This window comes from Centruroides vittatus, unplaced genomic scaffold, assembly GCF_030686945.1.
Source record: "Centruroides vittatus isolate TY-2023 unplaced genomic scaffold, ASM3068694v2 contig_361, whole genome shotgun sequence".
NCBI lineage: Eukaryota > Metazoa > Arthropoda > Arachnida > Scorpiones > Buthidae > Centruroides > Centruroides vittatus.
In genome coordinates this window covers 2,047,346-2,065,056 of record NW_027122185.1, presented here as the reverse complement: position 1 = coordinate 2,065,056, position 17,711 = coordinate 2,047,346, and the positions used below count along the sequence as shown (strand labels likewise).

The 17,711-nt window shown below is 26.6% G+C and overlaps 1 protein-coding gene across 1 annotated transcript in view; it reads right to left on the bottom strand.

Moving 5' to 3' along the window:
* Positions 1–249: 249 nt before the first annotated feature.
* LOC136975019 (uncharacterized) overlaps positions 250–17,711 on the bottom strand; it is a 43,869-nt gene continuing 26,407 nt past the window's right edge. Inside the window, exons 2-7 of the mRNA XM_067270010.1 lie at positions 11,341–11,479; positions 11,108–11,254; positions 10,236–10,442; positions 8,277–8,548; positions 7,566–7,991; positions 250–839 (exon numbers count right to left, since the gene is read on the bottom strand). Of these exons, the coding sequence (XP_067126111.1) occupies positions 7,566–7,991; positions 8,277–8,548; positions 10,236–10,442; positions 11,108–11,254; positions 11,341–11,473 (1,185 nt within the window). The 5' untranslated portion in view covers positions 11,474–11,479 and the 3' untranslated portion in view covers positions 250–839. The remainder of the gene's footprint in view (positions 840–7,565; positions 7,992–8,276; positions 8,549–10,235; positions 10,443–11,107; positions 11,255–11,340; positions 11,480–17,711) is intronic.

Sequence of the window (17,711 nt, the reverse complement as noted above, 5' to 3'; positions counted from 1 at the left end):
TCCTTTCATTATTAACAACAGATTTTTATTTTTTTATTTTTAAATACTCGAAATGATATGTGGTGTCATTTCACTCCCACACAAAAATTGATTTTCACGTCATACTAATAACATTTTGCATGTACGTAATTAAGATCTAATTTTAATAGAATAAATTATAATTATTATTATTCTAATATCAGATTCAGCTTTCTATATTTAAACATTTCGAAAGCTTTTTAAATTTATTATATATTAATCTCATTAAATCAATACTATAAAATAAATGATAATTCTAAATAGCTCAGATTTTAATTTAAATTAGTTTAATCATAATTTATAATTCTAAACACAGCATATTGAACATTTACAAATCGTATAATTGGATTCAATTGCCTAGATTCTACATAAATTAGATGCATTGACTAGAAGAAGCTCAAGATCAATCTTTTTTTCCCTAAATATTTAATTGTATACATTAACTAATCTATTAATATTTAATAAGTTTAATGTTAAACCAGGTAGAAAATTCTCTCGAGAATCTGAAAATTGATAAATTATATTAATATTTCTCTTATATAAATTTTTTTTTTAGTGAGAATATATTGGAAATAGTCATTGGTGTTTATAGAAATAGGCTTATATATGTATATATTGCCTGAGACATTTTTTTTTTTTCAAATTAAAAATTTCGTCATATCAATGTAAAACAATTCACTTTAATTGAAGCATACATTTGACAATATTTTCAAATAATTCGATGAATGCATGGAAGAGTGTCTAAGGGGAAAATCATCTTCAAATAAAGTAAACTGCAGACACTATAAGTTGAGATGATAGGATATGTTACATAATTCAATCTGAAAAATATAAATAAAATAATGCTTAAATTATGATTAGATTATTACACAACTTAAAAAATTTCTATGCTTATAAAGATTGTAAGGTATAGACTAGGTACAGACAATCTAAAAACTACCATTGCTCATTATTTTTAATTTAAATACAGTAGACTCCCCCTATAACACGGTAGATACGTTCCGTGTTATATGAATCCGTGTTGTACGAGTCACTTAAATACATGAGCCAATCACAGCCCAGCACACGGACTGTGATTGGCTCATGTATTAAGTGACTCGTATAACACGGAACGTATCTACCGTGTTATAGGGGGGTCTTCTGTACAATAAATGCCATTCGCACATTAATTTTTCTTCTATTTTTAAAAAATTATTTTCTTAAAAGATATGATAAAAATTATACATAATTTAAAATTAATAAAAAAATTTTTAGATTAAACGAAAAAAAAAAAAACGGTTAATAAATTTTATTTATCAATAAATAAAAATTCACATTGTTCCTACATGAAAATGCACTTTTAAACCGTGTAAATGAAGCATTAATATAAATAATTGCTTCCAATGAATGAATACAATTCAAGAATAAATATTTAATTATTCATTTCAAATAACTTTTTTTTTGAATTTTTAAATAATATATATTTAAATTTTAATTATAATTTAACCAAAAATAAATAAACTAAAAGAGCAAATTTTAATCATTTATGTTTTGTTGACTCTGCCACATTAAATCAATTAAGTCTAATGAGAAATTAAAAAGATTTCTTCTTCTTTTTTTAATTTAAAACTCTTCACTAATTAGAAAATTAAGTTTAGCAGAATTTAATTTATTTTATTAATGGTAAATGAAATTAATCATATTAATTTTTTTTTTGCTTTAGTGTTTGCTCTAACTTGTATTTTGTAGGTAATATTTAAAAATCCACCCAGAACTAGCTCTTTCTGGAACTGAAAATGTTGTAGAGAATTCGGATATTTAAGGTTTGTAGACATTTCTTCAGAGTTTACAATATTGTAAGTACAGTATTGTAAGCATCAATATTATCATCAATATCGAGACTCCATTATCATCATTTCAACAACCTTTTACACTAATTTTATGGTATAAATAAACAAATAGTATTCTCGAAGATCATTTATGTGGTATAATATAGCGTAACAACACTGTTTTTCTGTCTGAGAATCGAAGTCTGAATAGAATAATTTCAATTGAATATTTCAGAAGCAAGCAGAAGAGATCCTCTTATTGAAAACATTCGATAAAATAGAAATGAAAGGAAAAGTTTTAATCTAAAAGAATAAATGAGTTATTGTACTTCAATAGGGTACGACGAGTGACGTATAAATCAGATTAAAGAATTATTCAGTGTCAATTCCTTTTCAAACTGAGAAATATAATCTAAGATGAAATTAGAAAAGTATTTTCTATTTGTTTATTTTTAATTCATTAATAATGCGGTCTTGGTTTAATATTTATTTTCAATTAAAATAAATAATAAAACTTCATTTGTGAATTTATACTCGTAAAACCGTAGTAAGTTATAATGTTATGTAAACATATCGTATAAATGAATATGGAGTAACTATATTTGTGGAATATTTTAAAATTTGATGTCGTAAGATGATAATAAAATGCCTTCTATTTATTATTTTCTTAAAATAAAATTAAGCGACTAAAAGTTAGATTTAAAGCAGGTTTTAGACAAATTTTCTACCTACACGAAAATCGATACATTATACAATGCAAGCAATGAAAAACAATACAGTATATAAATAACTTGAAAATTGATAAACGTTATATCTATATAAATATATCTATTTATTGTCGATATTTCGTCCAAAGATGACTAAGCTCTTTGTCTCTCCAAGTATTTTAATCTCTCAGTTAATGCCAGAATCATGCTGAGAGTCAACTTATGGGTGCAAGGAGGTCTCGTCAATGGTTACTATACGTTACATTATATATGCTCTTAATGCTCACCCTCCAGCTCTTCCTCTGTTTATTTTAGTAGAATTCGACACCATTAAAGGTACAATAGAAATTAAATATATTGTTGAGAACGAATGGTTCTTTCTCTCTTTTTTCCTTCATAATCAAGAAAATGAAGGTTACTTAGGCCCTAACTAGTTTATATAAATAGATATATTTATTGATATTAATCAAACTCTACAGCTTTATATTAAATTGTAAACTTATCCAGCAAAAAAAGAAAAAAAAAGCTGCGATAAGCAACACCATACTAATTCACTATTTACGTACATAAAATATAAACAATTAGATCAAGACACCACCAAAATACTTTACCAGTCATGCTATTAATATATAAAGTTATCTGAAAATGTCTAGAAGTGTAATCCTAATTTTATAGTTTTTATATTATTTTTTAAAATATACTTTAAATATAAAAGGTATAAACTAATCCAGCGATAATTTAAAGAAATGAAATTAATTATTGTATTTCTCACATTTATTTAATTTTGACTGTACAGAAAGGACTATTCGAATGTCAAAATGGAGGATATTCTTTTATATACCATGTAAAAAAAAACCTATTTAGGTGCAAAGATGGAAAATCTATGGCACCGAAAAGGATATTTATGCGAAAAGCCGTGTATTTATAAAAATAGAAAATGGAAAATGTTATATATTCGTATAAATATTTAGTTGTAAAGTAGTTTCTGTCAAATAAGTCACAATCAATATGTAATTTATGTCAGTTTTCTTCAGGATTTCTTGTATTCGTCTTTTGACATGAAGTTCTTAAAAATGACACTGTTTATTTTATCCCTTCGAAAACACTATTTTATATTTCTATCAATAATGCTTCGAATGCAAAAAGATATTTGATAAATGTAAACGGAAAGAAAGTAAACCGACAAATTTATTTGTTTTTTTTTTTTTAAATAGAAATATTTTTCACATTTTCATATTTATTTTTGCTTATTTATCTGTATATTTTTTAAAATTAATTTTACAGAAACAGTACAGCATATTTAAAGAAGATAAGGGAGATGGAGAGATTTTTCTATCTCTCCATCTCCCTTATCTTTTTTAAATATTTAGAGACCCGTAATGGTTCCTACTCATAAAAATAACCTTATTTTTACTAAGAAGAAAAAAGAATAAAATCCTTAAGATTGCTTTTTATTAACAAAGAAAAATTTTATGTATTTCATTTGTTCAAAAAAAAAGGGAGGGCCCTCTCTATTCCGGGACCCCTACAAGATATCGATGGCCCTGCATAATAATAAAATCCTCAATTTAGTGCCAGTTTCAAAGGTAAACAAATGGTGGCACTAAGTTTGATTGTTTATTTAAATTAATAAAATTATTATACTTTATACTTAAAAAGTAATAAAGAACTTGAAGATTTATATGAAAATTCTGATATTGTGACAGAAATCAAAAGAGGGAGATTTCGATGGATTGGGCATTTGGAAAGAATGGACCCGGAGAGAAATGTCTCTCAAGCGTATAGAGAAAGACCAGAGGAGAGAAGGTGGAGAAGGAGACCACGAAAAAGATGGGATGAGGATGTAGAAGATGATTTGAGAAGGATGGGTGTGAGCTGCTGGAGAAGGAAGGCTCAAAATAGAGGGGAATGGGTGAAAATCCTGGATGAGGCCAAGGTCCTGCAAGGACTATGAGGGCCAGAGAGGAGAAGAAGAAGAAGAAGATTAATTTATACTTACTTTAAAAAGTTTTAAAATATTTTAATAAAAACACAAAAATCTTGTGGCAATAAATTTAATTAAATTAATCGTAAAGTTTCATAAAGATTAATGTTTTTATTTTGCTTTAATTATTTATAAGCAAATGCAACAATATCTATGGCTTAAACAGATGAAAATGCGCTATTTTTATAATTAATTTAAATAATTATTAAAGAAAATTTTAATGAGATTTTAAAAGAACAAACAAACTGGCAATTAAAACTTCTTAAATCATTTAATAGTAAAAAGAAAATTAATTACGTAAATATTTTAAGAAAATTATTGAAGTAAAAATTTTAACGATTAATTTCATTTTTATTATATTTCAAGTACATAAATATAAGAAACGTCTTAAATATTTTTATTATTATTACAGTAATTATAAAGCCCTATCCTGGGAGAGCAATCAAAGCCATTTAACTTCGGCCTTATACTTAATGGAAATATATATTAAAGTAAATTTTATGAAGCAAAATGCTTCAGTTGTTCATATTTAATTTTAAAAATTTAATTCGAAAATACAACACATATATATATATATATATATATATATATATAACTGTACAGGAGGAAGCTTAATATATTTTAGATTTTGTATTAAAACTTATATTGTACAGTACATTGGAAAGAACGAAATTTTCTGTCCTTTCTACTTTAAATAATAATATATTCGAGTTAAAATAGGAAAAAAAAAAATTCTTTCTCCTTGGAATAAATTCGTTTATGTATGCATCACAACATGAAATTTTTATGTTGTATTTTTTGCATCGGTGCAACAATTCATAAAATATTAAAATTACATACACTTACAATAAAATAAAAAACACTCAAGAAAAAACAATAGTTTGATATGATAAATAAAGTTCCCTTTTCTATTATAATTTGAAATCTAATTAGCATTATTATTGATTATCAATTTATCAATAACGAATTTTATAACCAAATTACTTAAAGTTTTCATAAAGATTGGAAATTTATCATTATTTTTTTATTTATTAAAATGAGATTAGTGTCTGATGTTATTTTTATTAAAAAAAAATAAACTTAGAACTAAAGTAATTTTTGCTTTATTGTATAACAAAAGTATACAATATATAATATTTTAGTTACTAGTGTAAAATAATAGAAAAACTGATAAAAAAAAATTTTAAATAAAAAATAAACTATTTATAGGCCTTACCAGCTGAAAAAAACTGAATTGATGAAAAATTCTTGTTGAAAGGAGAACATTTTTTAAATAAAAATGAAAAATATGTTCTCCTTGTTTCGTCTTAAAAATGCCCTTTATGTATATATATATATATATATATATATATGGTTTTTCTTTATATAGCTGAAGTTTTCTATATAACATAAGATTTTACTAATATCGTAAGGACACTGATTAGTTCCGTCAAGATTGAATATACTTAGTGTAAGACACCACGCGTGCGAATCCTATTTTTTGCCCCCCTTAGTGAAAATATACCGTAAATTCTTACTTTTTGACTATCATCAATACTTACTTCTTTGAATTCGGTTAGGTTAGCATGAACGTCTGTTAACGCTATTATATACTAATTAGTAAAAATTTATTCCTTGCTGGACGAAGGCCACTGCAATACTATAATTTTATGTAAATACATGGTGCAAGTGTTAACACTAGGAACGTTGGAGCTTCTGCACACCTTCATGCAGCGACCCTGTCTTCAATTATTATAACAGAATACTATAGAATTTTAGTATTCTATTATTTACAATTAATTATTATTAGTGTGGATATTATGAAGAAAACGGAAGTATTAGTGGTATACGTCGCGTTGAGTAAAAATAAATAACACTATGACGACACTACAGCGTCATTATCGTGATGACGACAGTTCGGCAGAAAGAGTAGTATGTGTTTTGGTTATCCGAAACTACATCTGTTGTTACTGTTCAACGAAATTTTTACTGTAAATATGGGGCAAAGCGTGTTCAGATAAGGCTATTTGTCAGTAGTAGAAAGAAAGTGCCTAGGAGGTTATGCAACACAAAAGATAGAGTAGAACGAATCCGAGTTTCCTGTGCTCGAAGTCCAAGAAAGTAGTTAGCTCAATGTAGTTTGGAATTACGGATTTCTGTAACTGCCATACACAAAAGACCCTGCCCCATTGTAATAATTACACTCGAGTGACTTTAGACAACAGGTTTCCTAACAGGTTGATTGGAAGGAGTGTCCCGATTGTGTAGGCACATGCAAAGAACATGGTATATGCAACGCTGTTTTGACCACCTGCGAGACAGAATAACCAGAATAATCGATGCCACTGCGACTATCACGCTAAGTGATAGAATATTGGACGTTTGCAGGACGTTTGCGTGGAAACCTATGGAAACACACTAAATGCCGAAAAAACTTGAAGTTATGTCCTTTCATTTCATCACGTAATTTAAACGAAATTTCTAACGTATTATTTATTAAATTGTATATGAAATCCCAGAGTTATTTGTGAAGACCTTATATCATAGATCATTACAGTATCATTAATAACTTCTTTTTATGTATAAAATATGAACTGTTAATAAGAGCATTTTTTCTAACATTTTAACAAGAACTTTTTTAATTCGAACACCGATGCATAATAATTATCTAGATATAAAATACAATATTTAATTGCTTAGAAAAATTTGATTGATTAACAATAGTGACGAAGAAGAGAGAAGATCGTAACCTTTTCAATCTGATGTCATGTAACGTCACTTCCAATTTCTTTATTCAATTGAAGAAGAAGTCAAGTCATTCTTCGTTAATTTTAATCTATTTTTAAATAAACTTTTCACGTAACTGAGGATAATGCGTACAATACACGTACAGGTATACAAAATCTATAATGATTAAACTGCAATGCTGTACAATATGCAAAATATAGGCTGCAGCATTAGTTTAATTATAAAATTGTCATTAACTTGTGAAATTATGATAACTACTGATTAATTAACACCATTTTTCAAATTAAACACTCTTAAAATAATAGAAAAATAGCAACTTACTCAAGCTGATCGCCGATAACGATATTCGGGTTCTTCCGCTTCAGCTAAAAGATTGGCCAAAGCGTAGAGTCTAGCCAATTCATCGGATGGATTGTAATTAGATTGTGTTTCTACAACTTTCCCCCATTTTCCTTGATTAATTGATCTCTTTTTCTGTCCTGGAAATGCCAAAAAACGATAATCAACCGGGTAGAAGTATGACGGTGATCGACGGGCGACTGTAAACACGGGTTGTCTTCTGTACATCCAAGACTGATCATTATCGTGTTGTCTATATACGGGCACGTCTAATTCCTCATCTTTCATTAACAATCTCGATGGTTCGTAATCTTCCAGTGTTTCGGGAACGGCGTAAGTGTTGTAACCATAATCTGAATTTTGTTGTTCTGTTAAATCCACAGGAAGAATTCCATATCCGGATGGCACCTATTTCAAAAATAATTATTTTTCTTTAAACATAAACATTTTTCTTTATATTAAACATTTAAATTCGATACATCCTTATTATGTTTTAATTTGGCTGCAATTTGAAAACTGATAGATACGACTCGATTGTTATCAGGAAAAGTATGATGTACAGGGGCAAACATTACTAAAATCGAGAGCGTATATTAAATAAATTAAAAATATGATTAAAAATTGCAGTACGTTACGAATTTATTTATTTTTTTATGTTAAATTCGAAATTGAAAATGGATAAATGTGCTGTACCTCATCAAGATCTTCAAACCTTCCGCCATTTTCAAACCTTCCGCCATTTTCCATTTCTGAAATAGGTCCTAAAAGTGCGAGTAGGTTATCGACATTGGTTTGCCTCTTTAATCTTAAAGCTCTGCGAGATAATCTCTTTCTTCGAGATAGCAGATCTTTCAAACTACTTCGGAAACTTCGTTCACGGAGTGGTAAAGCTCGACTTCGAAGATTTCTTTTACGGCGATAAAGAGCGTTAGAAAAATCGTATGCTGGATAATCTCCAACTTCTTCTGCCATTTTAAAAATAAAAATATCATTGATACACATATATATAAAGCTTATAAAATTAATTTTTTAAAGTTTAATAAAAGTAAATTAAATTATTCAATATAATCAAATAGAAGCATTCGGAGTAGGTGTTTTTTTAGTATCAGATCGAGGGCTCACCCTCAAAGGGTCATACACTTTCAAATTTCTAAGAAAATTTGATAAAAAAAACATTCCTTCTTGCAAATATTTGCAAATATTCTTAAACAAAAAAAAGAGGAGATGAAAATTCATTTTTCTTTTTTATAAAAGAGTAATTGTGCCTATAATTGAATTTTTAGTCAGTGGATGATACCTCTGAAAAAATAATGAAGCCGGATTTCGATTAAATGCCGTCAAAACATGAAAAATGTCAAAAAATAACTTGTTAAAAAACTAACAAGTAGCATGCAGTGAGTGTTAACAACAAAAACTAACAAGTTAGCAGGAGGTTACGCAGGCAGGAGTCTGTTGTAAACATGGACGTGAAACACTTGGTAGTAAAAGCTACTAATAGCTTAATTTCCGTTTAATTATTTGAATGTTTAAAAATAATTATCATTGCGTGAAAATAAGAAATTAATATAATAACATATTAATTATATATGTTATATAATTTATTATTTATGGTTTCAACTTTGAACGTTTCTATTCGACAATAAAGGGCGTTGGAACAATCGTATGCTGGCTTATCTTCAACTTTTATCACTTTAAAAATAAAAATATCGTTATTATGTTTTATATAAGCGTATATTATATATATTATTGATATAAAGCTTATATAAAAACATAGACATCAAGTCAAAATCAAAAAAATCGAATTCGGGGCATCCTAAAAGAATATTTCAATGGAAAGCTCTATATTGATTTTTCTACGAAAACAATACTTTTTTGTATGATGATTATGTAGTAAGGGTCTTTCTACTGCGGTGAAGAGTCCAGGTTTGCAACCAAATCTTTACCGGTAGAATGTAATTTGGATTTTGTTTCTTACTCCTCATCATTGATGAAGGGACAAAGTAATTTCACGTCTGTTCCATTATTCGACGATCTCTTATATCACAAATTCCACCCAATTATAGACAATTAATAAATTAAAATTATACGATATGCGTGTAATTAACACGTAAAATTTTGGAATTTGTATAAATTAAACGATTAACGTTTGCACTTTTTGAGGTATCAATTAAATATACCAAATTTTTGGAGAAAATAAAAATGATTTCTATAACTCGCTACATTTTTGTACATCAGTTGGAGTGAAATGATTTTTAGATTGTACTGACAGATGCATACAGATGATTTTATTCCGCTCCATTTAATGTCTAGCTTAGAGCTACGTTACTTAATTTCAGAAAATTACAGAAAAAAAACCCTTTTACTACAGTAATTTATGCATTTCATATTTTAAATTGAAAAGAAAACAAAAAAAAATTTATTTTTTTTTTAAATATTTAAATATTTTCTAAAATATTCAAAAATTCATCACAGTAAAGATAAATAAAAACTACAATAAGTAACTCCGTGTACTCGGCATTTTTAAATTTTTTTTATATTAATAAATACCATAAAATCTCGGCAATTTTTTTTTCTATTTTTATAAACTGTTTTCGTGTTAATTAAGCATTGGATAAATTTAATTTCGTTAAAAGCGAAGCAAACAATACTTACGCATCGAATACAAAGAAGGTTCCATAACGTCACCCTGTCCTTCATTTTGTTGATTGGGTCCTATTCCATATTCATTATCAGAGTATCTTTGTTCGCTATTATCGTCCACATAATCTAAATAATCATATCGTCTAGTTTCGGGTGTATTCTGCGACGGTAAAACCTTGGAAGACTGTTCATTTTCAGATTCTTTACTTTCACTCTCAGCTGGAAGGAAAGATATTTGCTATTGAATATAATCTTATAATGTTTTATCGCTGCATGATCTTAAACTCTAGTTTCATTAAATAAAGAAATATTTTTGAAAAAGATAAATGCCTTTTCTCGTATAATATTTAAATCAATATTTCCATTATCATGCAAACAGCACTTCATATTTTATGAATATTACAGAATTATGGAAGTAGCTTTTATGAGATAATCTCTTATATTTAAAATTAATTCTTACTTTTAAAAAAAATAACAACAACTTTAATATTTTACTAAATTAAGGTTTAATTTTAAGTCCTTCATATTAAAAAAAATACAATTGTTTTTATACAGGGTGATTATTAAAGTTGCATGTGGATTTTACATAAATTTTGTCACTCACTAAATCAAAAATATACATTTAAATCTATATAATATTAAATTTATAACCTTTTAGTACATTATATAGTAACTATAAAGGAAAATAATAAAAAAATAAGACGAAAAGTAACTTCTATATTGAAAATATACAAAATTTATAAGCTTATATACATATAAACACACACACAATGCTTTTCGTTTCCTGCTACGTTAAATAAATTATATTTACAAGAGAATATATTAAATTATTAATGATATACAAGTCTAAATTTTTATATATATAAAATAATATACAAGCGTACCTTTCTGTATTTCTGACGCATTATTTACAGCAGGAGTAAAAATGGGTTCTTCATCCTTTTTCTGTTCGTATGATATAATATCATCCATTAAATTAGCTGGTTTATTCTGTTGGTTTCCGAACATAATTTCTTCTTGAGATCTTTTATCTGAAATAATAATAATAATAAAATTCACAATATAAAAGGGGGGAAAATTACTCGAAAGAAGAAAAGAAGCTGAAAAATCTGCTTACCTTTCACATCTGGAGATTCCGATACACTATTATCATTATCATCTTTTGTTGTATCAGAAGAGGGTGCCGCTATTATTGTGATTATTAAAGTTAAAAAGAAAACCAGGAGATAAGGATACCATCTGATCGCCATATTTTACTGAAAATATAAATAATTATGATATAAAATATAAGTTCATTTTCATTTATATCTATTTAAAAAAAAGACAAGATATTTTATGTGATCGAAAGGTGAAATTCCTAATCATATCACGCCTGAACGGAATTTAAAGTTGAGTGAACACATTCCACTTCTCGAGTTGAAAGAAATAAAATGGTAAAGAAACTGTTCACCAGAAAATTCTATCACCCGTTATGATGTACCTATTATTGAACTGCAATTTTATCAAATGTGATTTTTAGCTTTCATACCTTTTTTCAAATATTCTATTTTTACTTGTTTTCATTATAGAATATACCAGAAAAAAATGCAAGGGTGATGTAAACAAGTCAATAAAAATAAAAATTAAATTGTTATAAGTAAATTTAACTTCGTTTAAATAATGTAAAATCTAAACATGATGTAAAAAATTTAAGATAAAAAAATATATATATATATATAAATCTGCGTCGAGTTGCGTAACTTTCTCGGGAAAAAGTTAAAATTACGTGTGTCGCCATGTTATACAAATATTTTATATATTATTAATTATTATAAAATAGCCAAAAGCTTAATTTTGAGGCTAGAGATGAGTTTTATATATTTAAAAAAAATTGTAAATGCTAATAAGGAGGAAAATCTTTATCAAGTCCGACCTCACTCGATATATGGCAAGTGACCCGCACTTGTATTTTCCTATTTCCTCGACTTTTAACCACCAAAATTTAATAGCATCAATGTTCCTAATACACAAACTTCCGTGAAAAATATCAGAAATTTTCGACAAAATACATAGGAGTTATTAAGCTTTAAAGTGGATAAACAAAACCATCCCGAGTCCAAAATGTAAAAATCTTCGGAGAGGGGGTCATTTTTTGACCCATCGCCATACTTTCCCTGTGTTATATATAACAGCAGGGATAGTAAAAGTTAAATTATTCCAGATTTTTTTTTGAAAAATTAAGAATATATTAAAGTAGAATTTATATTAAAATCAGATTTTAATTTTTCGATATTAAAAATTTCGAAGAAAGTTTACTTATAAAAAAAAATTAATTTACTTCTTTGCATATTATTAAAAGAATGTTGTTCGTAGATAAGAGTTTTTGATTGATCTTTAAATCAATAAATTAGAATTAAGTCGGCTGATCGGGCAAAGATGAAATCAGAAGATTATCTTAATATTTATGTTTTTTTTAACTTATCATCATTTGACATTTAAAACTAAATATTCGGGTTAAAGTTTGTTGGAATAACAGCATTAGAATAAATAAAGTGACCTTTATCAATAATAAAAATCACTTTCATTTGTCTCAAATTGCTCGTTTTTATTATAAAAATACATACATAAAATAAGTAAAACGAATTAAAAAAGTCTGTAAATATTAAAATTATTTGCACTATTAAACTGATATATATATATATATATATAATACTAGGGGATCACAATACCAAGCATAAATTTTTTAAATTATATTTTTAATTTATTTAATTTAAAATATATATGCTCTCCACCTCAAATTAGTACTGGCTTGCCCCTGTAAATCATACTTTTCCTATGACAGTAGAGTCGTGCTGGTCATCTATTAACTGTTTTAGGCTTTACAGTTGTTAACTGATTTAATTATAGTTTAATTTATAATATTTAATTTATAAATTTCAATAGATATTATAATACTTTTACTATTATAAATTTATATTATAACATTTAATTGACTTCTGTATTACTATTACTATTAAACATACTTTATTTCAATAATTATCAGGAAATTAAGTTTCCTTCTTTATCTTTTCGCAATTTTAAAGTGAAATCTGTCTTGAATTTATTTAATTTTTCAATTTTAATAATTAGAAAATCGATTGACGTCTTGAGATAATTAATTTTGATTTATTTTTCCCTTTAGCGCTTCTTTCATTTATTTGTAATGCCAATTAAATTAAATATATATATTTAAAATGAATATTTTAAGACGTCGAGAAAAAAAATCCCCTCTATTATAAAATGGATTTTAATACTTTTTAAAGTAATCAAACCATATATTTCGTTTAACTGACTTTGAGCCACCCTCTATACATATAAAATCCGTTTTTTATTTATTCTTTTAGAAATAATAAAAATTTTATTATACAAAAATGCTTGTAATAAACTTATTTTACATAATTAATGATATTTTTATAATCATATTTGTCATCTAGGAATGGAATAAATCCCGTTTAAGACCATAAATTTTTTTCTATTTTATTGTTTAAAACTGACAAAAATTTGAAAAAAATAAATAAATTTAATAGAACTATTTTTATATTCGTCTAAGGCGAATTTTTTTAAAATGGGAAGCGATAAATATGAGAGAAATGGCGTGAGATAACATAGAAAATAAGAAGAAAACGTCCCATTTTCGGTTTTATGAGCTAAAAAAATCAATTTATTATAAAATAATGATAAGAAGTTTATTAAGTTGAAAACTGGATAATACAAAATCTATGTTTTATCTGCTGTAATGATTCGTTTCAGGGTGTTTTTATAAAATAATCTGACTAAAAATATTAATAATATTGGATATGACGTCGAATTGTAAGGTAAGACAATGGCTAGAAGAACGTCGCATCAGTTTACAGCTCCTGCAATGGTCAATGACTTTAAGAACATTACAGATTTCACCTTGATAGAACAGATGGATAATTTCAAATGAATAATATGAAATAAATTCAACTAATGATAATTTCATTTCGAACTTAATTAAGAATATTTTTTCTAAAGCCCTTCAAAGTTGTTCTTCAACTATTATGAAGAACTTTATTGTAAAAAAATTAATTGAAATCCTTTTCTTTTCGGTCTTACCGTTGTAGAAAAGAAATTCATTCTACATTAAATTTATTCTATTTCAAAAGAATAACATTTCGTTCGTCAAACTACATATCGAAATTTAATTAAAGATTAAAAATTATTTTTAAGATATTCTTTTAAAAATATACAAGTGTTTTCTGGATGTAGACTAGCAATTGAAGTTTGTTTTTGAAATTTAATCAATTAAATCTTCGAAATGAATTAAAATATAAATAAATACTATTTTGAAATATCTCACATAAATTTATATTTATCGAAATATCTAGTTTCGGGTATTTAGGTGCAAAGGAAAATCACACTAAAACTATTGTTTTGAACATTGCCTTTTGATCAGATTTGTTTGTATAATTAAATTAATTAATTAATATGATATATAAGAATGTATTTTATTCAGATTAATTCTATAAAATTCTACCTTAAAAACTATTATTGCAACCCAATAATACATTCCCACTCTCATTTGTCTGTTTCTCTGCCCTTCGTTAATCTTGAAAATGAAATTAGATGATGGGCATGACTCGGTTGTTATCAGGAGAAATATGATGTACAGGGGCAAGACATTACTAAAATCTAGACCAGATATGGAAAGCTTAGAAAGTGGAGACCCCGATTAACTATATACTACGATATAAATACCCCAGTTATAAGGTTATAAATCTTTCTTCTACATTATTATATTAGATAAATACAGTAAAACCTGTGTAACCGGAACCTCATCCTATAGAATATTTTTTGTTTTGGCACAAGTTCTACTGTATTCTATTGGCTAAATTTTATTGTTTATTCTGTAAATTTTAAAATTGTAATTTTAATAAAATAAGTAAATTAAATTTTCAAAATAAGTACTAATTTTTTATAGGAAAATTTGAAAATTAATCTCTGTCTAATACCTTTTATTATCTAAGTCATTTCGTATCCTTTGATATTTAAGGTAAATTACTTTAATCTCTTTACGAGTTTAAGTTTTTAAATTCAAGAGTATAATTAAGTTCTGTACAAAATGTTATTTTCGACATAAAAAGACAACTGTAATCTGATAAATCGAAAAGTATTCGGAGATAAAGAAAACTTAAAATCAGAATAAATCTCTTCTATTCTAGTGCAAAAGGACAATTTTGCTGACATGCATAATTATGCAGATAATAAAAATTACATTAAATCATGTCTTAAACTGTATTTGAAAAACTGTTACATATATAAAATAGAGTGTTTGTCTGTCTGTACTTCATACAGTCCTAAACTCATTAATCTATCTGCTGCAAATTTTTCGTAGTTAATCTCTCAGTTAAATATAATAATTTCCATAAAATCTGGACACCTCACCCAAATGCTTTGATGTCATCCTCTTCGTAATTTACGTTTATTGAATTATTATGTAAACAGGTATTGAGTGATTATGAACTACAATAATAATAAAAACATACATATGTTAATTAACTTATTGTTTTATAGTTTAAATGAGATAATGTTAATGCTTAATGACTAATCTGATGATTAGACGTTTAAATAAATATGCTAATTCGATATTAAAACAAGCAAATAAAATTCAAAAAAGTCTTGTTAAAATAACCTATTTAAGTAAATGAAAATTTAAATCTGTAATCTTTGTTTTGCATGTATTAATATATTTATTTATTTAAAATCGTAAGCGTAGAATACCGACTTCAGAATATTCTTTCGAGAATATTTTAATATAAAAAAATATCTTTGAATTTCTTGTGCTGGAATCTAAATCAGAGCAATATTCCTTCAACATTATCAAATATAAATAATAAAGAACCTATATTGTATTTTAGAAGAAGATTTATCTATTTACAATAAATAAGTATAATATAAAGTAAAAGCATTCGAGTCTCTCTCACGTTTTTCAGGAACTGCATTTCCAGCAACGTAATTTCAAATAAATCACGTTGCTGGAAATGCAGTTCCTGAAAAAGTCGACCTTTAACTGTCTTATGACGCTTAACGGTTCGCTTAACGACGATTATCCAGAAGCCAACGAGCAATTATTTATTGTCACATCGTCACAATGCCCTCAATTTTAGTAGTGTCTTGCCCCTGTAAATCATACTTTTCCTGTTAACAACGGAGTCATGCCGGCCATCTAGTTAACTCGGTACAGGAGAAAATTATGAATTAAAATAACGTAAATAGTTAACGAGGGTCTAGTTAATCCAGATATGGAAAGCTTATGGCAGGAGGGTCTAGACTTTCATATATCTGACTCCGTTATCGAGATTAAGGAAGGGTAGGTTACATTATTGAAAACAGTTTTAAATGTATTTTTAATACACTAATATATATATATATATATATATATATATTCTTCGTGTAATATTATATAGAGATAGCTTACAAAAATACGGCATTTTATACCTTTAAATTATAAAATTTATATCTGCCGTAAGAGCGAAGAATGGTAAAATTATGCTTGGCTATTTTCGATTGCTATAGTTTCTAAATCTTGCATTCACTTTGTTTTTTGCTTTTTAACGGATTTACAGCTTCATCCTTCAGAAATTTTCAATATAAATTCTTATATTGTAAACACATTATTTGATTCAAATGTAAACTGGTATTTTTACATGGTATTTCGAACAGAAGTTTAAAAATCTATTTAAATAAGTGCCTATAGCCTGAAAATTATATGTTAAACTTCAAATTTTCAAAATTTTACAGCTGTTATATGTCTCATTTTACTTTTCTGGATGTTATATATAACAAAGGAAACGTATGGCGAGCGGTAAAAAGTTACCACCCCTCCAAGATGCTTACATTTTTGGACTCGAGGCACCTAGAAACGACCAGAAATGCTGAAAAGTTGGGGTTTTTCTCTATGTACGAATGTTAGTGTGTGTGGGGGGGCAGGATTTTGTTCACCCATTTTGAAACTTCATATTCCATGTGTCTTTTGTCGAAAATTTCTGAAATTTTGCGAAGTGATTTGTATTTTTAAGGGACATTAATCCTATTAAATTTTGGTCGAGGGAGTGGGGAGATCGAGGGGGTCGGACTTAATGACTATTTTACTCGTTATTAACATTTACAATTTTTTTTTAATTATAAAACACCCTGAAAATTAAGCTTTTTTTGCCATTTTATAATAATTAAAAACATTTTAAAAATAAAATATAACAAATGGCACAACACAGTTTTAAATTTTTTGCTTTGAAAGTAATGCAATCCGTTTCTGGATTTTCTAATTTACAGAATTAAATTTTGATAAAATGTGGTAATATTTTATTGAATTTCAAAACACGAACTCAAAAGTTATGTAAAGTAAAAGAAAATTCGATGTAAATATTTCTATTTTTAAATTTTTCTAAAAAATTTTCTTGCAACGAAAATATTTTATATTATTTGTTTACACTAAAAGCGTATTATATA